At 40.5% G+C, this 27,274-nt stretch overlaps 1 protein-coding gene across 1 annotated transcript; it reads left to right on the plus strand.

The window, feature by feature from the left end:
* Positions 1-3,661: 3,661 nt before the first annotated feature.
* On the plus strand, positions 3,662-6,742 carry LOC143036653 (uncharacterized). Its single transcript, XM_076204210.1, has one exon. It carries the CDS (start codon positions 3,662-3,664, stop codon positions 6,740-6,742), a length of 3,081 nt encoding a protein of 1,026 aa, XP_076060325.1.
* Positions 6,743-27,274: the final 20,532 nt, after the last annotated feature.

Genomic DNA, 27,274 nt, shown 5'->3' on the forward strand with positions numbered 1-27,274 from the left:
GTTGGACTCGTGATCGACAGTTTTTACCAACCCGTAAAAGAGCCCAGAGCTCATATATGAACAGATAATAGTGGGCCAATGTAATTCCTAATAACCCGACCACCTTAACTGAATCACGGAATATGCCAATATCACTTTTTCCATTTCACAAAGGAGAAAAATTATGTTAAAAAAGTACAAATTGACAAGTAAACAAACAAATGTAATACAAACAAATACAAACAGAAAATACAAATTAAAACTGATCCTATTACAAGTACCATCAAGAAAAATGGGCCAAAGTACACAACTATAGAATTTTAGTTAAAAGTTTTATAAGACCTGTTTTAAATTTTTTTGTTTTTATTTTTATTGATACCGTATATTCCATAAATATTAGTTCCAAATCGACTATTGGGTTGTGAGAGAACTCGAGAGGTGAGGACAAATGTTGCACAATGTGTGTCCAGAAAGTAATGTCAGTGTTGGAAATCCAGTTGAACCAACTAAGTGTGTTTGCGTGTGCGTGTTTACGTATGTGCGTGTTCACGTGAGTGTGTGTGATTCTGTATGTATGTTTGTGTGGAAGTGTGTTTACGTGTGTTTTTCTATACGTGTCTGTGTGTATATGTGCTTGCATGTGGTTTTGTATGTATATTTGTGTGTGTGTATGTTTGTGTTCCACAACAATAACAAAAGTAACATTAGTAGTTCAGCATACTTCAAAAGCTTACCCATCAGATGTATGGTTGATACAGTTAATTAAGTTTTTCATCTTCTCTTTCCTAATTAGGATAAATCAGACAAAAGCCCACCATCTCCCACCTCCCACCTCACCCCCACCCTCCAGGAAGACAATTAGACCACGTGATTAATCATATCAATTACATTTGAGGCGTTATTGTATAGTACCATATAGATACAGCCACTTTATCATCACCACAATAGCAAACAACTCATATACATGAATTAGTGCATTATACGTTAATGCAACTTTACAATGGCTGACCCACAACTTAACAGAAGCAAGTAAATATGTCTTAAGTAATAAATATGTTCAAAGTACTCTCCTTCCATTAGAAAAAACGAATAATTATTTTTAACTCAAACCCTAATACAAGACATAGTTAACATAATACGGGTCAGAACTCCATGTCTTCAACATAGCCAATTTCACGATCACTATTGAGTCAGATCACCGTCCATGGGGTTATAGAATTATTAAATTACAATGAAGTTGTACTGATAAAACATATCAACAGGAAACATATTGGTTCATAACTAGCCAAGGCATACATGTATATATATATATATATATATATATATATATATATATATATATGTATATATATATATATATATATATATATGTATATACATATGTATATATATATGTATATACATATGTATATATATATGATATATACATACATATATATGTATATATATATACATATATATATATATATGTATGTAAGGGAAAATCGCCACTTAATCTTCTAAACAACCAGCCCTCTTAAATAATGCACTATTCTGAGTGCGCTTCGAAGCCTTACTTGAAACGAGCTGCCACGTATGACGACCGAGGTTACGTGCGTCCCGGACAGACATGGGTTTATCAGAGAGAACTTGGTGACTGCACCTGGTCCACTACTACTCCTCCCCTCTCTCCACTCTAAAACTGGCGTGTTACACCGACTGGACGTCGTTTGTCTCCAACTTTGCCTTCCGCTCTGCCAGAGTCGTCATCGCTCAGCTCCAAAAACCTGATCTTCTACTGAAGCTTTCTACAAGTAATTTAAGTGTTTACTGTAGAGTCAATCCGAGTGAGCTACGACCAAACTGGCCTAAGGTGAAACAGTTGGTGTTGTTTTTCCTGAAATTGATTTGATAGTGCATTGCGGAAGGACCAGAATTATAAACTTCCAGTGCAATCCTGTGTTTTCTTACTTGTCCTACGAATCTATACACGAACCGAGAGTTCTGAAGCAGGCGGTGGTGGTCCGCACCTAGTTTCAGAACTAAAGGACCTAATTGGTCCTTTACATGTGGCGACCTTGCCAGGACTGTAGACTCGTAACGACTCGTAAGGTTGGTGATTTGCCTGTTGGCACCTTGAACATGCAAACCGTTCATTTGAATTTGTTTAGAGTGATTTCCGTCGTCTTGACACTTGCTCGACTGTGGTCGAGGCACCTTGAGCGTGCAAATTGTCCGTTTAAATTATCGTTTCGAGTAGTTTCTGCCATCTTGGCATTTTGCTCGTCTATGGTTGTGGCACTTTAAGCGTGCAAACTGTCCATTTAAGTTGTTTGTCTTTCAGAGTGATTCTAGGCACTTCGCTCAACTGTGGTCGTGTAACCGTGGCTTAGGTGCGACACCCCCCCCCCCCACTTGGTCAGACCACGTAGTACTGTAGCAACGGAAGCAAAAAGCTCTAGTTACTACGTCATTTTTTTTAGTCAGTAGGGTGTTGTTTAGGACAACTAGTCCTTTCGTCAGCTGGACGACCATAGTCTGTTCCGTATTGAAATTTTGGTGTATTTATATTTCGTTAACTTTAGATACACAACTTTTCCTCTGTACTGGACCTTAAGTTGTGCTGTTTATTTGATTATTGTCTTAGTATTTTGTTGATCGTAGCCATACTCCCAAGAATGTCTAAGTTTACTTCTATCGAAGAACTCAAGGCCCAGGCCGAGTCCATCGGTTTAAAAGGTGACGATATTGGCCGCTTTGTTTTAAATCAACAGGCATTTCAAAGAGATAAGGAACAGCGAGAACACGAAAGGGAACAGCGAGTACACGAAGAGAAAGAAAAGAGGGAACAGCGAGAACACGAAGAGAAAGAAAAGAGAGAACAGCGAGAACACGAAGAGAAAGAAAAGAGGGAACAGCGAGAACACGAAAGGGAACAGCGAGAGCACGAAGAGAAGGAAAAGAGGGAACAGCAAGAACACGAAGAAAAGATGGCTAAATTACAACATGAAAAGGAAATTGAGCTTGCCAAACTTGCACCCGACTCCTGTAACCAGCCTTCTAGCCAGGACATCTTCGTCAAGCGGACCAACCTCACCACGTACCACGAAGGAGAAGACAGTGGTTCGAAAGGGTGGCAAACCTGCTCCAAGTTGAGGAAGATTCGCTTGCCGCCAGGTTGGGCAGCACATTAACAGGTAAGGCTGCTGAATTGTATTCTACGTTTGATTTGGCAACGATAAGCAATTTTTCCCTCCCTAAGCATGCATTGCTCACAGGATTTGACAAGACTCCCGAACGCTATAGATTGGACTTCAGGAACGATAAGATTCGCGTCGGGGAAAATTACCGACAATTTGCTATCCGTCTACGACAGCTATTCGACAACTGGCTGGAGGCGTGCAAGGTCCCCAAGACATTCGAAGCTCTAAGACAATTTGTTGTCTTAGATCAGTTCCTTGCTTCTCTAATTCAAGATATACGCCTCTTTATCAAGGAACAGAGTGTAACTTCCCTAGAATCGGCGGTGGCAAAAGCGGATGATTGGGCATCCGCCCATAAGGCCTATCCAAAGCCGAATACTAACTATGCTTCCGGTAAGACTTCTTTTCCTCGTAGAAAAACTAATGTGGTCGAATCTTAACCTCCCCCTAGCCATGGCTCAAACCATCAAGATACAAAAGGCGGTGCCTTCCGTACGCCCATGAGGTGTGTCAACTGCGGTGAAGAAAGACATCATCGATCTCGTTGTCCAAAGAATCCCCGTGCATTCAAAGACAAAGAAGCCCAATCTCAATTCAAGGTAGGATTTTGCGTGAGTAACAGGACCACCCCATGTTTCACCGTTGCAGGAACTATCAATGGCTCTTGGACTTCTACCATAGTCAGGGACACTGGATGCAACTGTGTCCTGGTCTCCGAAGAAGCTGTCCCAGACGCAGATGTGTCCCTGTGCCCAAAGGTATCTGTGGCAGACTTTTTGGGACGAGTTAACGAGTTTCCTGTTGTCCACTGCTATTTACGCTGTCCATACTACGAGGGATGGGTTGACGCAGTCAGAGCCCCTATGAAGTGCGCAAGCGTCTTGATCGGCAACGTTCCTGGGGCACGGGATCCTAGTAAACCTGACCCCTTCCCTTTCAAGCCCCATACTAGCTCTTTAGACACTACTACACATTCAAGTCTTCCTACAGGCATGCAAACATCCATTGCCGCCGCTGCCCCTATCACGAAGACGGTCCCACCTCTTACATTAACTCAAGAGTCCACTTTCCAGATCAACGCTGTCGAGACTCACAGGTCCAAGATGAAGAGAGTTCATCCTCTTCAGATGCCTGCCCTTCAACCCCTGTCCGTTACCCCTGAAGAATTCTGTATTCTACAGGAATCCTGTCCCACTCCTGCTGGATTGTGGGATAAAACAAAATCTGAGGAGATAGATCAGACGAAGAATGGTTCCTCCTTCCAGTATCTCAAGATAGATGGTTTGCTGTACCGAAAATGCGTATTATCTACGCATGTTGAAAAGGTGGGTAAACTCGCCCTTGTTGTCCCGAAAAAGTGCCGACCTATAATTTTGTCTGTTGGCCATGAAAATCCATTAGCGGGACACTTTTCTCAAAGAAAAACTGCTATGAAGATAGCAGACAAGTTTTTCTGGCCAGGGATGGCAGTAGATATTCGTGATTTCTGCCGCTCGTGTGACATCTGCCAACGAATGTCGAGTAAGGGGAGAGTCAGACCTGTACCTCTACACCCTCTACCTATTATTACTGAACCTTTCTCCAGGGTAGCCATCGACTTGGTCGGTCCACTATCCCCACCTTCTGCAGAGGGACATCGTTACATTCTCACCCTCATTGACTTCACCACGGGCTTCCCAGAGGCAGTTCCATTGAAGGAGGTCGATTCCATCTCTGTAGCCGAAGTACTCCTCACCATCTTCTCCAGAGTTGGCATTCCCCGAGAAATATTGTCTGACCAGGGAACACAGTTTACTTCACAACTAATGGCAGAATTGCATAAGCTCCAGGGTGTCAAGCCATCATTTACCACGCCTTTCCATCCGAGTGGGAACGGCCGCGTTGAGAGACTCCACGGTCCCTTGAAAGCTGCACTACGCAAAATGTGTACTGAAAAACCCCGAGATTGGCATCGGTATCTTGTCCCTACTTTGTTTGCCCTCAGAGAGATCCCCAGCGATCGGACCGGATTTTTTGCTTTTGAACTTCTGTATGGAAGAACTGTAAGAGGGCCCCTCTCGGTACTTCGGGACTTGTGGGAGGACCGCAGAATTAAGGATGACGACCGCTCCACCTTCAGCTACGTCATCGAACTCCAAGACAAACTGGCAGAATCGGCTAAGATTGCTGCCCAAAACGCCGACGTTAGTACTGCCCGATACAAAGCTTATTTCGACGTCAGGTCCCAAGATCGCAAATTTCAACCCGGTGATGAAGTACTAATTTTGTTACCCAGCGATAAGAGTAAACTTCTGGTCGCCTGGAAGGGCCCCTACGAAGTACTGGAAAAGAGAGGTAAGGTGGACTATGTCATTGATAGCCCCACAGGCCCCAAGTTGTACCACGCCAACTTGCTAAAAAAGTATTATCGACGTCCTTCAGTTGCATTTGCCGAGCTTTTGGATGAACCCTCCACTATAGATGATTGCCCTTTACACAAAGAGATCTGCCTTAGTGAACCAGAAGATTCCCGACTACCCGTGACCCCTGATGGTCAAACCGACGAAACAGATTCGAGGCCAAACGTTAACCGTAATTTGGAGGGGTATCAAAAGACTTCCTTGGAAGAATTGGCAAGTGAATACAAAGAAGTTTTCTCGGATAATCCAGGTTGTACCTCGACTGTCGAACATGATATATTCCTTACCACTACAGATAGGATTCATATGAAGGTCTACCCTGTGCCTGTCCACCTTAAACCACACTTTGAATCAGAGGTAGAGCGCCTGTTCCAACAAGGTATCATCCAGAGATCGTCATCACCACATTGTTCACCAGTCGTAATGGTTCGAAAGTCTGACGGCTCGTATCGCATGGCGATAGACTACCGCCAGCTGAACGCTGTAACTGTCTTCCACACCGAACCTATATGTAACATTGAAGAGGATTTGTACAAGTTTTCAGGCTCGAAATACTTCTCTGAACTGAACTTGTGCAAGGCCTATTACCAAGTGCCTCTATCTGAAAGAGCCAAACCCCTGACCGCTTTCCCAACTCATCTCGGCCTCATGGAATTCTGTCGCTTACCATTTGGTCTTGCCACTGCATGCGCAACGTACATCCGCCTGATGCGTATTGTCCTTGCCGGCTTACCTAATGTCTCTTTCTATTTTGATAACATATTTGCTTATTCTTCAGATTGGTCTCAACACTGTACGGCCCTTAGAGCTGTTTTGGACAGGATCAGAAGCCATCACCTCACTCTGAAGATTTCAAAGTGTCGTTTTGGATTCCCAGCCATCCAGTATCTTGGCTTCATATTGGGTGGGGATTGTCTACAGCCTCAACCAGACAAGGTGGAAGCTCTGTGTCGCGTACCACCCCCTTCCACCAAAAAGCTTCTATGCTCATTCTTGGGTATGGTAGGTTTCTACAAGATGTTTATCCCCCAGGCCGCTGACTACACTGGACCTCTATCTAATCTGCTAGGAAGACCGTCAGAGAACCTCTCCCATGGACGGAAGAGCTCCAGTCCCTGTTTAATCACCTTAAGCTTGTGTTATCTTCTAACCCTGTCCTCAGACTCCCTGACACTAGTCTAACGTTCGTCCTCCGAACGGACGCTTCTAATCATGGTCTCGACGCCGTCCTACTACAATACCATCTTGACTACCCCCACCCAGTTGCCTTCTCCAGCCGGAAACTTCTGGACCGAGAGAGCAGGTATTCCACTATTGAACGAGAATGTTTGGCGGTTGTGTTTGGGATCCAAAGGTTTGATTATTATCTCAGAGGTCTCCTTAAAGTTCATAAAAAAAGACATTCCCCTCAGGCCCATCATATCCAACCGCGGCTCCTGCACTAGCAAACTTGCTAAATGGCTGGCGGATCTTTTATCCCCGTACGTTGGGATTTTTCTAACTCCCATATCACAAATTCATGTGATTTTATTTCAAAGATCAAAAATATGAAAGTACAGGATTTAAGGCTCCTCAGTCTTGATGTTTCCTCGTTATCTACAAACATTAATGTCGATGATGTACTTACTTTTCTGAAAACCAAACTGCAACAGTTTCAAGACATTTTTCCCCCTCCCTGTCAACAAAATTCTTATAAGACGAAGACCTTACCAATCACGCCATCCTGACGAGTTTAATTCCAAATGTCAATTGACACAAACACTTGTCGGAAGACTAGCCTGCATAAAGGATTTGATAAAATACATTACGTATCACGTTCCACCCGGGAGCCCTCGGCAGAACGACTGGGCCGTGAACTAAGTCGTTTCGTTTTGTAGGTTCAGGATGGCGTGATTGGTAAGGTCTTCGTCTTATAAGACGCAAGCCGCCTAGGCGAGGGTTCGAGTCCCAGCAGACGAGTTTAATTCCAAATGTCAATTGACACAAACACTTGTCGGAAGACTAGCCTGCATAAAGGATTTGATGAAATAAATTACGTATCACGTTCCACCCGGGTGCCCTCGGCGGAACGACTGGGCCGTGAACTAAGTCGTTTCGTTTTGTAAGGTCAGGATGGCGTGACTGGTAAGGTCTTCGTCTTATAAGACGTAAGCCGCCTAGGCGAGGGTTCGAGTCCCAGCAGACGAGTTTAATTCCATATATATCAATTGACATATATACTTATATATAGCCTGCATAAAGGATTTGATGAAATAAATTATATCACGTGTGTGTGTGTGTATACGACTGTGCCGTGTGTGTTTCGTTTCGTGTGTGTGTGTGTGTGTGTGTGTGTGTGTGTGTGTGTGTGTTATTTATATATGTAAATATAAATATATATATATATATATATATATATATATATATATATATATATTTGCAAATAAATCACTTGAACACGTGATCAGAAATAAGTGGTTACCAGCATATATATATATATATTTATATATATACACGTATATATATGTATGTATATAAATATATATATATATATAAGATTATTTCAGACAAATGAGAGAAAATGTGGGTGGGGAAGGGCAAACGAAGATGTGTTAGGAATAGAGTTTATTGCCCTAACGTTGCGACCAACTTGGTCTTCTTCAGAGGACTACAGCATTACAAACGGATCACAATTCTTATATTCGTAGTGAGAGGGAACCCGCCAAGGTATGAGCGTCATGTTTTCCCTTTGGCTAACGATTTAATTATTAGGACACTTGCTGCTTTCGAGAGGCATTTAAATCCGTCTCTGTCGTTGTTGTTCTTGTTGGCGGCGATATGTGCAGCTTCCACAGTTTTTTCTCATTTTCTTCTCAAATCCCTCGTGTAGAATTTCTGCGTTGTTCCAATCAGGTAGATGTCCACATTTGTCCAGGTGACGAACCAGGGAGTTAGATGTTCTATGAGCCCTGAGATCGTTTTTGTGCTCATTCAAGCGTTTATTGAACCCTCGACCTGACTCACCGAAATAAGATGATGGACAACCGTTGCATGGAATACGGTAAATGACACTGAGATTATTACGCATATTATTATGTTTCTTAAATATTTTTCCTAATTTATTGGAAGATATTTTTGCTATATTTATTCCACCTTTTAACAAATAATCATCAATAGCTATGGTGTTTATAGAATTAGGGACAGAAATAAAATGAGACTTATCCTTTCCCGGGGTTCGGACGTTTGAGCCATCGTAGATCTTCTTGGCTTTCCTCGTTGTCCTGGTGATCAAACCTCCGGGGTATTTCAGCTTCCTAAAGGTATTCTTGATGTAAGTAAGTTCATCCTCTAGGAATTCTTCACTGCAGATACGAAAAGCTCTGAGAAAGAAACCTATTAGAACACCCGTTTTAACACGTCTGCTGTGTGCTGAAAAATAATGGACAAAGTCGTCCCTATTGGTGGGTTTCCTGTACACCGAGAAACTTACCTGTTGAACCTCTGTGTATCAACGTGTCTAAAAATGGTAAATTACACTCTTTTTTCTAGTTCAACTGTGAATTGAATGTCTTTATTCACAGCGTTGAGTCTTCTCAACTTATTTTCTATATTAGTTCTTTTTGGCATCACCACGATTATGTCATCCACGTACCTTAACCAAGTGGTACCTCTTCCCATGATGTTGATGTATTTGTCCATTTCTAATACTTCCATGAATAAACATGCCATGACAGCAGATAATGGACTCCCCATTGCGAGACCTCTAATCTGTTTAAATTCAATGTTGTTAAACATAAAATAACCAAATTTGACACACATGGAAATAAGTTTTATATAATCAGATCTTGGGACTGGAAGGATATCATCATCGATATCTGTTGTTACTTTCTTCACTGCTTGAATGAGCACAAAAACGATCTCAGGGCTCATAGAACATCTAACTCCCTGGTTCGTCACCTGGACAAATGTGGACATCTACCTGATTGGAACAACGCAGAAATTCTACACGAGGGATTTGAGAAGAAAATGAGAAAAACTGTGGAAGCTGCACATATCGCCGCCAACAAGAACAACAACGACAGAGACGGATTTAAATGCCTCTCGAAAGCAGCAAGTGTCCTAATAATTAAATCGTTAGCCAAAGGGAAAACATGACGCTCATACCTTGGCGGGTTCCCTCTCACTACGAATATAAGAATTGTGATCCGTTTGTAATGCTGTAGTCCTCTGAAGAAGACCAAGTTGGTCGCAACGTTAGGGCAATAAACTCTATTCCTAACACATCTTCGTTTGCCCTTCCCCACCCACATTTTCTCTCATTTGTCTGAAATAATCTTAAATATGTCGAGAGGTGGTGGAAGAGGTGAGATGTGGAAGGAATACAGCAGAAGGCAACGGATCACAAGCCTTACACTCCGTAGGAGATTTCTCCTGAATTGCCTCGATGAGATGGTTCTCCCTAGATCGGCTCCAAAACAGCTAAGAAGTGATGAACACCCATTCACAGACAGCGCCAGGACATACTTAGAGGAATCCTGTGAAACGTTACAGGACAAGTTGGACGAAATCAGCGATGGTAAGAGAAAGGTAACCCTACCCTTCGGGCTGGTAAGTAGATTAAATAAGGATTATGTTGTACTAGAACAAAAACTTAAACGTAGGCTACTTTGGTTATGTAATAACAGTGATTGGAACAAATTGGAAAGGAATGACTTTGTGACCAACCTTTCAGACAGACAGCTATCTAAAGACGAGAAATTGGTACTGTCTTTGGGACTTAAATTTGATATAGGAGGAAAAGGTAAGGACTACATTTTCTGCGGATTTTGTCTGGCTCACGTACCAGAAATTCTGCATTCTCCCAGTCCATGAAATTGCTGCTCCTGTTTCTGTGTGCAACACACGCGTTGGTGGTGACATCATGGCGGACATTGTGTCGGTGTTCTCGATCCGGGTTTTTAGATCTCGTGATGTTTCCCCAATGTAGGATTTTTCATACCGCGAGCACAGAATCCGATAAACACCGGCTTTTATTGTCCGGCGTTTTGCCGATGTTTATTCTCGTCCTCGTGATGTCTTTAACTACCCTACTGATGTGGCATACTACTTTCAAGTTGGTGGTTTTTAAAATACGAGTCAGGTTGAAGGCGACGTCGCTGGCTGCTGTCTACTGCCTTCCAGAATCTTAATGGTCTGTTTTCTGCATCTGTCTACAAGGAAATCTGGAAATTTCAAATTCAAGAAAGTTTCCCTGATATACCAGCACTCCTCTTCGAAGTATTCTTCACTATAAATTCTGAGTGCCCTAAGGAATAAGCCTATCAATATACCTTTCTTGACCTTGATGTTATGGTGGGAGAAGAAATTGGTTAGATCGATTTTGTTAGTGGGTTTTTCTGTATATTTTAAATTTCGGCTGGTTAGCATGTATTGAGATGTGTGTGTCTAAGAAAGGAAGGGAATAGTTAATTTATTCTTCTGGGGAAAACTGAATGGTTAGCTCTACCTCATTCTTATTTAATCTCAGTCATGTGTACTGCGACTATGTACTTGTACAGCCGCGACAAGTCACGTGTCAGGGAACGTGACTGATGTTCACGACCTGACGCTTCTCTGCCAGCGCGACCAAGCTTGACCCAACCTAACCCAGTGCAATTGACTAATTACGCACCACGGGTAACTTGCCCACGCAATATATATATCGGCTTCCGCCGCATGTAAAATCAGTTCACTTGTACCTTACAATAAAGGAGACGAACTCACAATGGACCCATCTACCGTCGCCACCCCCGACGCCACCCCCGACGCCCCGCTGCCCGCTACCAGCACCGTCAACGCCGTCTCCTTGAAGCTGCCGCCTTTTTCTATGGTCGACGCCCCCTCCTGGTTTCGACGAACGGAGATTCAGTTCCGCCTGCGCAATATCAGCGCGTCCCAAACGAAGGCAGACTATGTTCTCGAGGCGATCCCCGAGGATGTGTTCCCATTCATCTCCCAATGGCTTGATCAACACGACGGCGTTACCTAGTATGACGTTCTGAAACAGTACCTGCTTCAGGAATTCACGCCGTCAGCAGCCTCCAGAGCCCCAAAAATCCTCCAACTCTCCCAACAGCCACTGGGGGACATTAAACCAAGTACAGCATACCTCAAGATGATGTCCATCGCCCGCCTCCCACCCACAGCCAACGGAACCATCAGGAACGTCGATATGCTTCGTCAATTGTGGCTCATGCGCCTCCCAGCGCCCGTCCGATCCGCCCTTGGCAACGCCGAGGAAATGACCACCGACAAAGTTTCACGGAAGGCGGACCATCTCGCCGATGCCCACGCCGCCGCAGCAAGAAGTCAGGATGTCTGTGCTACGGACGACATCACGGACGAAATCTTCTCCGCAGCGGCATCGCCAGCCAACAGGCGCCAACAACACCAGCAAAGGCAGCGGCGCCGGACCACCCCCGCTCTGCACCTGTGCTACTACCACACAAGATTCGGTGCCTTCGCCAAGAAATGCCAACCAGGATGTACCTGGTCAAAAAACGCCTAAATGGGTCACCGTCCATCACGGTGGGCCCTACAGGCGCAACGGGCCTCTACATTAACGACAAGGCCTCTAAACGTCAACTTCTATCACCGTTTCCTCCCTAACATCGCTCAAACGCTGCACCCACTTTATAACGCCCTTCACGGAAAACCGAAGGACCTCCTGTGGAAACCCGCCATAGAAGCTGCCTTCGTCAACGCCAAAAAAAAAGCCCTTGCCCATGCCACCACCCTCTCCTTGCCTGCAACAGGTGCCCAGTTACAACTGTCAACGGACGCCAGCAATGTTGCCATAGGGGGTGTGCTCGAACAAACCCTCAGTGGCAGACCTACACCCCTCGATTTTTCCTCAGCAGGAAACTCTCCAAGGCCGAGCTCAACTACAGCACCTTCGACAGAGAGCTCCTCGCCATCCACCACGCCGTCCACCACTTTCGCCATTTCCTCGAGGGCTCCTCATTTATCATCAACACCGACCATCAACCTCTGGTGCACGCCTTCACAAAACAACAGGACGCTTGGTCTGCCAGACAGCGCCGCCACCTCTCCGCCATCGCCAAGTTCAATTGCACCATCAGGCGCGTCCCCGGTACAAACAACCCCGTCGCAGACAACCTCTCCGGAATAGCCATCGACGCAGTTCAACTCGTCCTCGACTACGCAGCTATTGCCAGAGAGCAACGGGAGGATCCTGAAACACTTGCCTACAGGACATCCATCATATCCCTTAGTGGCAAGACGTCCCTTTTCACGACAACCACACCATCCTCTACGACATCAGTACCGGCCGCCCACGACCCCTCATCCCAGCTGCCCTCCGACGTCAAGTGTTCAATTTAATACACGGCCTGTCTCACCCTTCAGGGCGCGTCACTGCGAAGCCCCTGAAGCAGAAATTCATCTGACACAGCATCTCCAAGGACGCAAAGGAGTGGGCCAGATCCTGCATTGCCTGCCAGCAAAGCAAAATTCATCGCCACACTGAATCAGGCATCGGATCGTTCCATCAGCCCCGACGACGCTTCGCACACATTCATGTCGACGTCGTCGGCCCACTCCCCCTGTCGGAAGGCCATTGTTACCTCTTCACCACCATCGATAGATCGACCCGCTGGTTGGAGGTCATCCCCATGAAGGATAGTACCGCCTCATCCTGCACTACAGCATTTCTCAGTGGATGGATAGCCAGATTTGGCCTCCCGGAACACGTCACCTCCGACCGAGGAACTTGCTTCACGTCGCGGCTGTGGCACTCTCTCGCTGAACTCCTGGGTGCTACAGTCCACCACACTACCTCCTACAACCCCGCAGCCAACGGCATGGTCGAGCGAACCCACCGCTCACTCAAAGCATCTCTTATGGCATGCTGCAACAACGGCTCCTGGCTACCCCAGCTACCATGGATACTCCTTGGCCTTCGGACAGCCATCAAGGACGACCTCAACGTGTCTCCAGCAGAGATGGTCTTCGGCCAAACCCTCGTCGTGCCCGCAGAATTCTTCCCTCCACAGGAGTCTCCCGAGAGCCTGCAACAGCTTCGACGCACTGTCGGCAAATTTGCCCCATGCGTGCCCACACATCACCGGGAGGTGAAGGAATACCTCCCAAAACACCTCCACACCTCGATGCATGTTTTCCTGAGGACGGATGCTCACACCCCACCACTCACCCGTCTCTACACTGGCCCCCATCTTGTCCTTGAACGTAAAGACAAGACCTTCTGCATCTCCATCTCCGGCAGGCCAGAATGGGTTTCCATCGACCGCCTAAAACCTGCACACCTCGACACTCCGCCCACCAAATTCTCACGAGCAGGACGCCCCCTTAAGCCGAGGCAAATTTAAGAGGGGAGTATTGTACAGCCGCTACAAGTCACGTGGTAGGGAACGTGACTGATGTCCACGACTTGACCCTTCTCTGCCAGCGCGACCCTGCTTGACCCGACTTAACCCAGTGCAATTAACTAATTACGCACCGCGGGTAACTTGCCCACGCAGTATATATATCGGTTTCCGCCGCATGTGAAATCAGTTCACTCGCACCTTACAATAAAGGAGACGAACTCACCAAAACCTCTTTCTCTTCACCAATTGTAGCATCGCTACATACTTGAAAAAATTGTAGGAACAACCGAAACGTCGTAGTGAAAAAGGTGTTTATTTCGATGTATGTGTATATGCATGTGTATGTATATTTATATATAATACTGATATATAAGACATAAAATAAAAGCTGAGATCAGATTAAACAAAAAAAAAATATGATAAATTAGGATTAAACAAGATAGGATAAAATAAGATAGAAAAATAGAATAGAATACAATGAAATATAGTAAAGATAAAAATAAAAGAAATTAGAATAAAATCAAACCAAAGTGAAGTAGAAGGAAATCAACTAGGAACAAAAATAAAACTAATATGATTTAGAAAACAAAATAAAACAAAATGATTTACTCCCTAAGATGTCAGCCATACAATTGGACATAATGAACAACCAATTTAAAAAGTGGATACTGTGATTTTAGAATGCCTTCCTCTTCTTAGCAGAAATCCTAGTCAGTATAGATAGATTAACAAACTAACTACGAAAGGAGTGGAAGTAAATCAAAATGAGAGCTCTGGCAAAAGTCAAACTGACATTGGCTCGAACCTCTGAGAGCGAAACCCACTTATGTGTTACTGTTAGCCAAGATGGATGAGAACCTGTTTATTCATGATGTTCTTTTGGAACTCTGAGAGATTAAGGTACTTCATACGGTCGCCCATTATGGGAAAAGGCTTTTGGTAAAGTTTTATTGAGTTTGCTTTGTATTTGTCATTTACGCAACTAGTTTTCTTTTGTGCTTTGTTTTTCGAACATAAAACTATGGGTCAGGTTTGACCTTAGATACCTCAAATTAGAGTATCTCAACATGGCTGAAGTTCAATACTGATTGACAGAAAACAAAACTATAGCTTCACTTCTGCACGTGTAATATCGTTGTGCATTAACTATGATGTTAATTCATCTGTTTTATAAAATCACTATAATTCAACCTCCTTAATGATATCCAATACAGTACCAAGGTATATTCAGTTTGTCTTCAAATACTAAAAGTCTTTATTTGGTGTCAGATGAATGAAGATGCGGGTAAATTATCTTATATTTAGGGGTACTGAACAGAAAGAAGGTTGAGAAAATCTACCTTAAGGGAATAACTATATACAACAAAAAGACCGTGAGATAATTCACATAATGTAAACAGTGTAGTTACACGCCACTGAACCATAACAAAGCTGGTAAAAAAAACAATGATAATTACCTGTAGACAAGCTTCAAACACGTTTCTTTAGGGAAAAATCAAATTGATTCTAGCTTACGACACTGATTCACTAATAGATGGACAACAATCTAAAGCCAACAGTCTGGGGGACAGGGGAATGAAGAATATGAGTTATGACTGTGAAAAATAATAACACAAAAATAGTAAACAAAAAATTAGTTATGGGTCTTGATCCTGTGAAGCAAAATGTATAAATGGATAGATAAAAAGATAATTAGGTAAATGAGTAAAGATTTTGTAAACAAATAAATAAGAAATAGATTAGATAAATGAATAAATAAATTCATGAATAAAAAAAATTAGATACATAGCTAAACAAAAATATATAAATAGATAAAAATAGATAAATAAAGGAATAGATGAATAAATAGATAATTGAATAATCAACGTGTGTGTGTGTGTGTGTGTGTGTGTGTGTGTGTGTGTGTGTGTGTGTGTGTGTGTGTGTGTGTGTGTGTGTGTGTGTGTGTGTGTGTGTGTGTGTGTGTGTGTGTGTGTGTGTGTGTGTGTGTGTGTGTGTGTGTGTGTGTGTGTGTGTGTGTGTGTGTGTGTGTGTGTGTGTGTGTGTGTGTGTGTGTGTGTGTGTGTGTGTGTGTGTGCGTGCGCGCGTGTGCCACTCCATTCCGTCTGAAAAAAATTTTTACATAGGATGGCCGAGAATTATCTTACTAAATTTTTGTTGTCGGTGACAGTGGTCGAGGTATAGCTAGTTCACCCACGTGTACACACGTACTCGGTGGCGCGGTTGGTAGAGTTCCCGGCTGCCACTGCGGCTATTCGTGTTCGACTCCCGACCAGGGCTGAAATAATTTCGGTATCGCTTTCCTGCGGGTCGTTACTCCAACTCTCGTGGACGGGGAGGTGTGTGTGCGTGTGTGCGAGTTAGTTACGTATGAACGTATCCGTCTGAATCCATGCTGGCTACCATTTATCAAACAGTTACTTTCTAAATGATGTTCGATAGCATCTCTGATGATAGTTGCTATTTTTTTTCCTACGATTAAAGTCAAGATTATAGGCCTGTAGTTATTTAGTTTCTTTTTGTCACCTTTTTTGAATATGGGAGAAACGTTAGCTAGCTTCCATTCTCTTGGGACATCTCCGGATATGATGGATTTCTTGAAAATAATTTCTAATGGAACAACAATCTCATTTTTCATTTTCTTTAAGATTCTTGGATGCCAACCGTCAGGCCCTGGTGTTTTATTAACTGAGATTTTCTATACACCTTTTAATTTTTTCTTTTGTTATATTTACCAAAGGAGGGAGGGAGGAGGGTGGAGGGGAGTGGAATATATAGGAAATGGAATGGGTGGGAGTGGTTCCTATGCCTTTTTCTTTTGTAGCTACCTCCCGTGTAGGGGGAAAAAGCCTTTGGTATGCGTATGTATATGTATGTAAGAGAGTAATTCGCTAATAGCAGCGACATCAAACCGATCATTTTTGTGACAGTTGCATGCAGGATTCGAACCCGCTGTACTCGGAAGGTAATTTACGGATGGCCGAGTACAGCGGGTTCGAATCCTGCATGCAACTGTCACAAAAATTATCGATATGTATGTAAGTTCACCCTAGACTTTTCACAGGATTCAGTTTGGAGTTCACTTTGGGGTGTTTCGTTTATTTGTTTGTTATCATTTGTCTGTTTATTATAATTTGCTTGATTTTCGTTTATTATTATTCATTTGTCAATCTATTATTATTTACTATTTACCTGTTTGTTTATTGTTTAACTATACCAATGCATTTATTTGTTTATTCTATTCATTATTAATTATATTATTATAATTTTATCTATTATTTATCTATTTATCATTATTGTAATTTTTTTTGCATCCGACCTAGTTATGGACGAAAAAGGTCTCCTGTCGGTATGCTCCTCCTTTGTAATGCTTTGTAAAGTAGTTGTTCAGTATACAACACATTCTTTCATTTGAATATTCAAGTTGACCGTCAGCAGATAATAGTGGGCCAATGTGATTCCTAATAACCCGACCACCTTAACTCAAACACGGAATATGTCAATCGTCATTTTTTCCATTTCACAAAGGAGAAACATGATGTTGATTAAAGTACAAATCGACAAATAAACAAACAAATGTAATACAAAAAAAAAATACAAATAAAACCTGACCCCATTACAGGTACCATTAACAGCAAAATAGGCCAAAGTACACAACTATAGAATTTTAGTTAAAAGTTTTATAAGACCTGTTTTAAATTTTTTTGTTTTTATTTTTATTGATACCGTATATTCCATAAATATTAGTTCCAAATCGACTATTGGGTTGTGAGAGAACTCGAGAGGTGAGGACAAATGTTGCACAATGTGTGTCCAGAAAGTAATGTCAGTGTTGGAAATCCAGTTGAACCAACTAAGTGTGTTTGCGTGTGCGTGTTTACGTATGTGCGTGTTCACGTGAGTGTGTGTGATTCTGTATGTATGTTTGTGTGGAAGTGTGTTTACGTGTATGTTTCTATACGTGTCTGTGTATATATGTGCTTGCATGTGGTTTTGTATGTATATTTGTGTGTGTGTATGTTTGTGTGCCACAACAATAACAAAAGTAACATTAGTAGTTCAGCGTACTTCAAAAGCTTATCCAAACAAAGACGCAATTTCTCAGATATATAGTTAATACAGTTAATTAAGTTTTTCATCTTCTCTTTCCTAATTAGGATAAATCAGACAAAAGCCCACCATCTCCCTCCTCCCACCTCACTCCCACCCTCCAGGAAGACAATTAGACCACGTGATTAATCATATCAATTACATTTGAGGCGTTATTGTATAGTACCATATAGATACAGCCACTTTATCATCACCACAATAGCAAACAACTCATATACATGAATTAGTGCATTATACATTAATGCACCTTTACAATGGCTGACCCATAACTTAACAAAAGCAAGTAAATATGTCTTAAGTAATAAATATGTTCAAAGTACTCCCCTTCCATTAGAAAAAACGAATAATTTTTTTAACTCAAACCCTAATACAAGACACAGTTAACATAACACGGGTCAGAACTCCATGTCTTCAACATTACCAATTTCACGATTACTACTGAGTCAGTTCACCGTCCATGGGGATATAGAATGATTAAATTACAATGAAGTTGTACTGATAAAACATACCACCAGGAAACATATTGGTTCATAACTAGCCAAAGGCATATATATATATATATATATATGTATATATATATATATATATATATATATGTATGTATATATATATATATATATATATATATACATATATATATATATATATATGTATATATATACATATATATATATTGGGAATGTTTAAGACAGATGGAACATTTTTTAGAAGCTCCGCCATGGGATACGAACCCTGACCCGTGCGTCGAATATCACGAGGCCAAGACGCTAGCAACCATGCTACATGGTGATGGTTCAAAAGGACTGTACTAGTCCCCGACCACGCTTCACGTAACATTGGAAGATCTAGTCTCATTTTCATCTAATCCCGTATTAGGCGAGCCCTCCGACAAGTTGGGAATGTTTAAGACAGATTGAATTTTTTTTAGAAGCTCCGCCATGGGATACGAACCCTGACCCGTGCGTGTGTGTGTGTGTGTGTGTGTGTGTGTGTGTGTGTGTGTGTGTGTGTGTGTGTGTGTGTGTGTGTGTGTGTGTGTGTGTGTGTGTGTGTGTGTGTGTATGATAATTTTTATGATAGTCGCATGTAGGATTCGAGCCCACTGCTTCAGCCACCCGTGAAATTACCTTCATACAGCCTTCATGTCACTGTCACTAGCGAATTTCTCTCACATATATATATATATATATATATATATATATATATATGTATATATATGTATATATATATATACATACATATAGATATATATGTTGTAACGTAATATTAGATATTACGTCATATGTGTAATTATGTTATAGAATTGTGTTCCTTTGTATTACATAACTATGTTCATATTTCTTGTCTATGTATGTATTGTAACAATGTTAAGCAGTAACGCCCGTCCATTATATGTAATCTCGCCTACGTGCGGAGAGAGGTGCGCACTCTTGTAGAACAAACAGACAAGCGAAATCCTGAATAGTTCGGAGCGCACAGATTTGACAGTTACTAAATAAATAGATTGTTCAAGCAAGTCGAGGGTCCTAAAACTACCCATGTTGACGTGTTAACTTACCCTCCTCCTCACCCGCACCCTTAACCGGAAGTATCCGGCTTCCGGTCCAATGGTATATAAGCGGTTGAAACCGCTCATTCCTTGTCATATTCCCACATATTGATCTCTTGATAATAACTAGAAGGTTTAGATTCATGAGACGATTGGTGTGAAGTGATCACCCTTTTTGCCTACATTACGTGTCTGATATACATTGCATTACTTTACTTATATTTGTACTTATTACTTATTCTGATGCATGTTCCTGATCTCTTTGTACTTAGATAGTACCATATTGTATACTTATCTTGTTTCTTATTTGAACGATAATTCCCATATTCTCATAATCATGTAACGGTCCCATTGACCCTACTGCCCATTCTCTTTTGTGTTGATTGCCTGTAAATATTTTCCATGATATTAATAATTTCGTTTACTAGTTTTATCGCTAGTTTAATATTCCTTTCCTGGAATCTTCTTTGTTACCTTTACTTCTAGTCTTACGAATTATCTAGGCCCTGACCAGATAGTTCAGTCCTACAGTGGCTTCTAGAAGTGCGCTGGTTCTTAAGCACTTAGACGTTATACGTAACGTTTCTTCACATACCAGCGCCCGTAACAATGTATATATATACATATACATACATATATATATATATATATATATATATATATATATGTATATATATATATTTATATATATATATATATATATATATATATATATATATATCAACAAGAACCTACTCTGTTAGATAAGAAGAAATTAAATAGACGATATCCATATATTTCGATCGCGTACTGTGATCTTCTTCAGTGGAATTCAGAGTAGTGGAGAAAAATACATGTCTAATATACAAAGAAAGAGAAGGAACGTGGGCAGGGCTCAAGTGGGGTCTAATGCTTTGCGTGGCAAATCATCCGCCTTCACCAAAGATAGTAATAATTCATTGACTGTCCAGGTAGTAATACAGTCTGGTGACCATTGTCCATTTGAGATATTAAAATTAGGAAATTGTTTAATCAGGGAAGATTCTATGATTTTCCTTTTGAAACAACACTTTGAGTTAAAAAGTGTAGTTTCAAAAGGAAAATCATAGAATCTTCCCTGATTAAACAATTTTCTCCTGTGTGCACAGCGACTCGTATATTTAGAACATGTGGTTTCTGTATTACAAAGGATTACAAAGGCGGAGCATGCCGACAGGAGACCTTTTGATTCATATCTAGGTCGGATGCGGAAAAAAATCATATTAATAATAAAATAATAAATAAAAACTATGATAATGTAAATAACAAATAAAATACATAAATAAATGCATAGGTATAGTTAAATAATAAACAAACAGGTAAATAGTAAATAATAATTAATTGACATATAACTAATAATAAATAAAAATCAGACAGACAAATGATAACAAAACAAAAACAAATAATATAAGATAAATTATAATCATTACAGCATCTTACTTAGGTATTTATCTAAATGATTCTTAAAGCTTCGAACTGAACTACATTGCACTACCTGTGCAGGAAGTTTATTCCATTCATTAACTACACGGTTGGCAAAGTTGTTTCTACCTACTTCCAAATTGAATCTATTTCCGGAGAGTTTAAGACCATTGTTTCTTGTCTGATTCTCATTCAATGTAAAAATTTTGTCACTTTTGATGTTGTCAATTCCCTTTAGAATTTTAAAGACCTGTATCAAGTCACCTCTGAGTCTACGCTTTTTTAGGGAAAACAGATTCATATGTTTTAGCCGATTTTCGTATGATTTATTTTTGATATTTGGAATCAGTTTTGTGGCTCGCCGGTGTACTCTTTCCAATCTGTCAATGTCTTTAATGAGATTCGGTGACCATACGGAAACAGCATATTCCAAATGTGGACGAACTAACGATTTATATAGCTTGTTAATGAGTGATGGACTTTTGAAATCAAAAGATCGCGCAATCAGTCCTAGAATCTTATTTGTTTCTCAGAGGCTGAAATACACTGCTTGGATGATTTGAGGTCGTTACTGATAATTACGCCGAGATCTTTTTCACTATCCACTTTTGTTAACGAATTTCCAAATAACTTGTAATCGTACTTACTGTTATTTTTACCTATGTGCATTACCTTGCATTTACTTGTGTTAAATTTCATTAGCCACTTTTCAGACCATTGCTGTAATTGATCTAAATCTTCTTGAATATCTAATTGGTTTGAGTGATCATTTGCCACTCCGCACAGTTTTGTATCATCAGCAAATTTGGAAACAGTAGATTTTAGTCCATGGTCTATATCATTTATATATACTATGAATAGAAGTGGCCCAAGAACGGAACCCTGAGGAACTCCACTTGCAACACTTTTCCATCCAGAAGTTTTTCCATTTAAAACAACTCTCTGTTTTCGACCATTCAACCAATTACTAGTCCAACCTAATAGGCTACCACTTATTCCATGCAAAGCTAATTTAGTAAGTAGTCTTTCGTGTGGGACGGTGTTCCATTGTATCTACTGAGGACGGGTACTGGACAGGACTCGAAACGTCGGGAATAAATTGCCTACTTCTGAGTCTAGTGTTTACTACATTTCCACCATTATGATTCCCGGACTCCAGCTTTTTTTCGTATATGTATATGTATATGTATATGTATATGTATATGTATATGTATATGTATATGTATATGTATATGTATATGTATATGAATATGTATATATATATATATATATATATATGTATATGTATATGTATATCTATATGTATATGTATATGTATATATATATATATATATGTATATGTATATGTATATGTATATGTATATGTATATGTATATGTATATGTATATGTATTTGTATATATATATATATGTATATGTATATGTATATGTATATGTATATATATGTATATGTACATGTATATGTATATGTATATGTATTTGTATATATATATATATGTATATGTATATGTATATTTATATGTATATGTATATATATATATATATATATATATATATATATATATGTATATGTATATGTATATGTATATGTATATGTATATGTATATGTATATGTATATGTATATGTATATGTATATGTATATGTATTTGTATGAAAGTGGCGGTTGCCGACTAGTCTATCTAAACAAAGACCATGTGCCAAATGTGGTAAGGACTCGTTGAGAAACGGCAACGACGCATGACAACAAACTTTCGCGCTGAGTATTTATGCAGATTCGATCAAGGGCCCGAACCACGGTCAATCCGCGTCACGAAGGCCCTGGCATTGCCGCTCGCCAGCATAATTACAAAGTCGCCCGGCAACTGCCGTAATAACAATATCAAGGGAGGTGAGAAGCACATCGAAGAAGCTGAGTCGTAGAGGTGGTATAGGAAAGATTTGAGGAAGGCACCAAAAAGTAGGGATAATATGAATTAAAAGCGATCAGCTTTTTTTTTTTTTTTTTTTTTTTTGAGTGGAGACTAGTCTGCAATGATGAAAATTTGACTTCAGTAGTTTTGTTCTGTTGAATGCCAGAGGCTTCTATTCGGTGAAGAGGAAGCCCATGTCTTTGAAAGGTTGATGATAACCATTATCATCATTATTATTGAGAGCCATGGAAATTCCTTGTGGCATTGTTTAGACTCCGCTTTAAATGAAAAATGTCTTTGGGAAGAAGATCGTCGAACCCCCTGGAAGAACAAACGGACGCCCGACAGACTCCAACAGACTCCGACGGACCTCGATTAACTACGACGGAAAGATTACAGCAGACACGTCAGTTATCAGCCCATCTTTGGCGGAATTGACGTGCTCCCTGATTGAGAAAAGGAGAGAAGGAAAAAGAGAGAAAGAAAGCTAGAGGGAGGGAAAAAACAGAGCTAGATCTGGGTAGAGGATGTGACGAAGCGACATGTATGGCTCTTATTATGATATAGTTTCTATCTTTTTTGTATTTCTTTCTTTTCTGTTTGAACGCTGGAACTCTTTCTCCTGTTATCTGTTATGTTAAATGATAGCCCGTAGAGATTAGGTTACGCTGATCTATTGTACTCTATAGGCGTAGGTCGAAATGCTTAGGTGGTTTCGGTATATGGGAACAATGAACAAGAAAAGACGAGGAAAGAGCCTAGACACCAAAAGTGGATGGAGTGCGTTTTAGAGGAAGACCGAGAAGGAGGTGGATGGGTGTGATGAAGGGGGACTTGGATGCGCGGTGAGAAGGAAAGAGAGAGTGTAAAAGATAAAGGTGAATAGGAGATTATGAATAAATGAAAAGATTATGAGGACTGAGGGTGTGCTCATATCTGCTTCACTAATCATTTTCAGTGTATGAAGTGTATGGTTGCTCTGCAATAAAGAGGTGGGGTAATGCCAGTTTTTACCGATGGTTCGTCCTGTAAAAGTGTTGTACCTCACAACTATACATACATACATACATTTGCAGAAAAAAACACTAGGAAATAAGAAACTTAGTCCGAACGTTTTCGTCTATCAAAGACATTATCAAGGAACACACACTTACAGAGACATAGGTGGATATATATATATATATATATATATATATATATATATATATATATATATATATACATAAAGTAGTAGACAAGCTAGGAAACATGGGAAGGACACACAAGACACTTCATGATTTTATTACTAAGAAAATTGTAAAAAATGCTCCAAGTGTTACCAGGCCGGGGTGATGTAACGTCATATGACCAAATGTCCTTAAAAGTAAACACTTCTCAACCTGGTTATGAAGCATCTTGTGTGTCCTTCCCATGTTTCCTAACTTGTCTACTACTTTATGTATATACGAGTATATCCACCTATATCTCTGTAACTGTGTGTTCCTTGATAATGTCTTAGATAGACGAAAAAGTTCGGACTAAGTTTCTTATTTCCCAGTGTTTTTTTCTGCATATTATTTTCACGTGTGCCTTGTGAATTACTGCAAAACATACATACATACATACATACATACATACATGCATACATGCATGCATACATACATACATACATGCATACATACATACATACATGCATACGTACATACATGCATACATACACACATACATACATACATACATACATACATGCATGCATGCATACATACATACATACATACATGCATGCATACATACATACATGCATACATACATACATACATGCATACATACATACATGCATACATACATGCATACATACATACATACACACATGCATACATACATACATACATGCATACATACATACATACATACATACATACATGCATACATACATACATACATGCATACATACATACATGCATACATACATACATACATACATGCATACATACATACATACATACATACATACATACATACATACATACATACATACATACATACATACATACATGCATACATGCATACATGCATACATACATACATACATACATACATACATACATACATACACACATACATACATACATAGCCAATACGGCTCGACGGCGCAGTGGTAGCGTTTGCAACAGCTACTCCCTTGGTCCTAGTTCAAAACCCGCACAGGGCTGAAATAATTTCAGTATCGCTGCACTGGGGGGAGCCCACTACTACCTCTGGGTTGGGGACATTACTGTACAGCAGCAAGAAGAAGAGAAAGAGAGAGAAAGAGGAGAGCAGAGGAGGTCGTTGTGAGGAGGGGACCGGAACGGTGGGACAGTGGAGGGAGGTTCAACGTGAGCATTTACGTCTTGGAGTGGAGGGTGACTCTGGTCCGTAGGGATGACCCTAATGTCGCTAAGATAGTGTTGACTGCTTACAATTTATACAGAGAGTGAGAAGGAGGGAGAGTAGGAAGACGGGAGAGTGGTAAGAAGGTAGAGTGGGAGGGAGGGAGGGAGAGTGGGAAGGGGTGGAGAGTGGGAAGAGGTGGAGAGTGGGAAGGAAGGAGAGTGAGTGGGAAGGAAGAGGAGGGAGTGGGAGGGAGGGAGGGAGAGTGGGAAGGGGTGGAGAGTGGGAAGGAAGGAGAGGGAGGGAGAGTGGGAAGGAAGGAGAGGGAGGGAGAGTGGGAAGGAAGGAGAGGGAGTGGGAAGGAGGGAGAGGGAGTGGGAGGGAGGAAGAGTGGGAAGGAAGGAAGTAGAGTGAGAAGGAGGGAGAATGGGAGGGAGGGAGTGTGGGAAGGAGGGAAGGGAAGGAATGAAGGTGAGGGAAGGGTGGAAATAAAGGGAATGAAAGGGAGGGAAGGAAATTAAGGAAGGGGGGTGAAAGGTAGGGAGAAAGGGGAAGGGAGGGAAGGAAAAGGAAAGAAGGGGAAGGGAGTTTCGGAAATGAAGGACGGAGAGTGGTGGTGGGGGTGGGGGGAAGGGAAGGGAAGGGAAGGGAAGGGAAGGGAAGGGAAGGGAGGATAGCAGCACGAATGAAGCACCGGAGCAGCACGAAGAAATAGGAGGATCGGGGGGCGGGGGGGGGGAGCGATGCTCGAACTGAAACCCAGAGAAAAATGCGAAGGGAGCGAGGAAGACGAAATATCAGGATCTCACACTTTTCGAATCTATATGAGACTGGATGTAAGCGAGATTATAAGGATGGATTCGGTAAGATAGAAGTCTGCACGAAACTTAAGTAAACTATATTTACAATAAGAAAATAAAGATAAAGCTTTACTGTTTTACATTTACAAGCATACACTCGCAGTACACTGAGAAATAACATAGAACATACATAATACAAATACTAAAAACAAAACAGTCCAAGTTAATGGTTTACACTAATATATAGTCGAGGGGGCCTGGCTAATTGTTTCACGGTCAAGTTTCAAACCTAAACGTATGAGAGACGTTGATGGTGATGAACCAAATTCAAAACTTCGTTAGTAGCAGGTGGGAGTTTTTTTGAAAGTCATCCGATTCACGGTTGGCTATAACAATATATATACAGTATATATATATATATATATATATATATATATATATATATATATATATATATATAATATATATATATATATTATATATATATATATATTTTTATATATATATATATATATATATATATATGTATATATATATATGTATATATATATATATATATATATATATATATATATATATACATCCCTTAAATGTGGGTGACAAATAAATTCTTTAGGTATGTCATCTATGTTACGCATCACAAATAGGGATAGATAAAGATAATGATTAATTATTATTTGTATATATTGGGTGAATATATCAATTATACTTTCATTACATATTATCATAATATTCATGCACATTCTTATACATATGAGGTAAAATTTTATAAAGATCAATTAGCACTACTTATATCATTTAAATTCTGCCTATCTCCATCTCATCATTATTCATGAATTACATTCAATACAGGCTAATATCACCAGTGATTTGATTCAAATATTGCATTCAAATACAGATCTTAAAGTATTGTACTTTATACTGATCTCAAAGAATAGGTTACTTACTGCCATATTTTTTTATTTTTTTTATTATAGGTTTATTCAACAATATTAAATACAATTAGACATACATATATACTTTTTTTTTTACAAAATTGGTAGTTGAAAAGGGAGAGCGAGAAGCAAAGCTTATGGGGAGTTGCTCTCCCTTAAGGAAAAAAATTATTTTTATTTATTTATTTTTGTTACATGGTAGTATGGTACATACACATCTTCACACATATATACACACATACATGCATACAC

Source organism: Oratosquilla oratoria, chromosome 21 (assembly GCF_046742065.1).
Source record: "Oratosquilla oratoria isolate Oo_2021 chromosome 21, ASM4674206v1, whole genome shotgun sequence".
Taxonomy (NCBI): domain Eukaryota; kingdom Metazoa; phylum Arthropoda; class Malacostraca; order Stomatopoda; family Squillidae; genus Oratosquilla; species Oratosquilla oratoria.

Coding starts and splice junctions, on each gene's coding strand:
- LOC143036653 (XM_076204210.1), top strand. CDS start 3,662: ATGAGGTGTGTCAACTGCGGTGAAGAAAGACATCATCGATCTCGTTGT.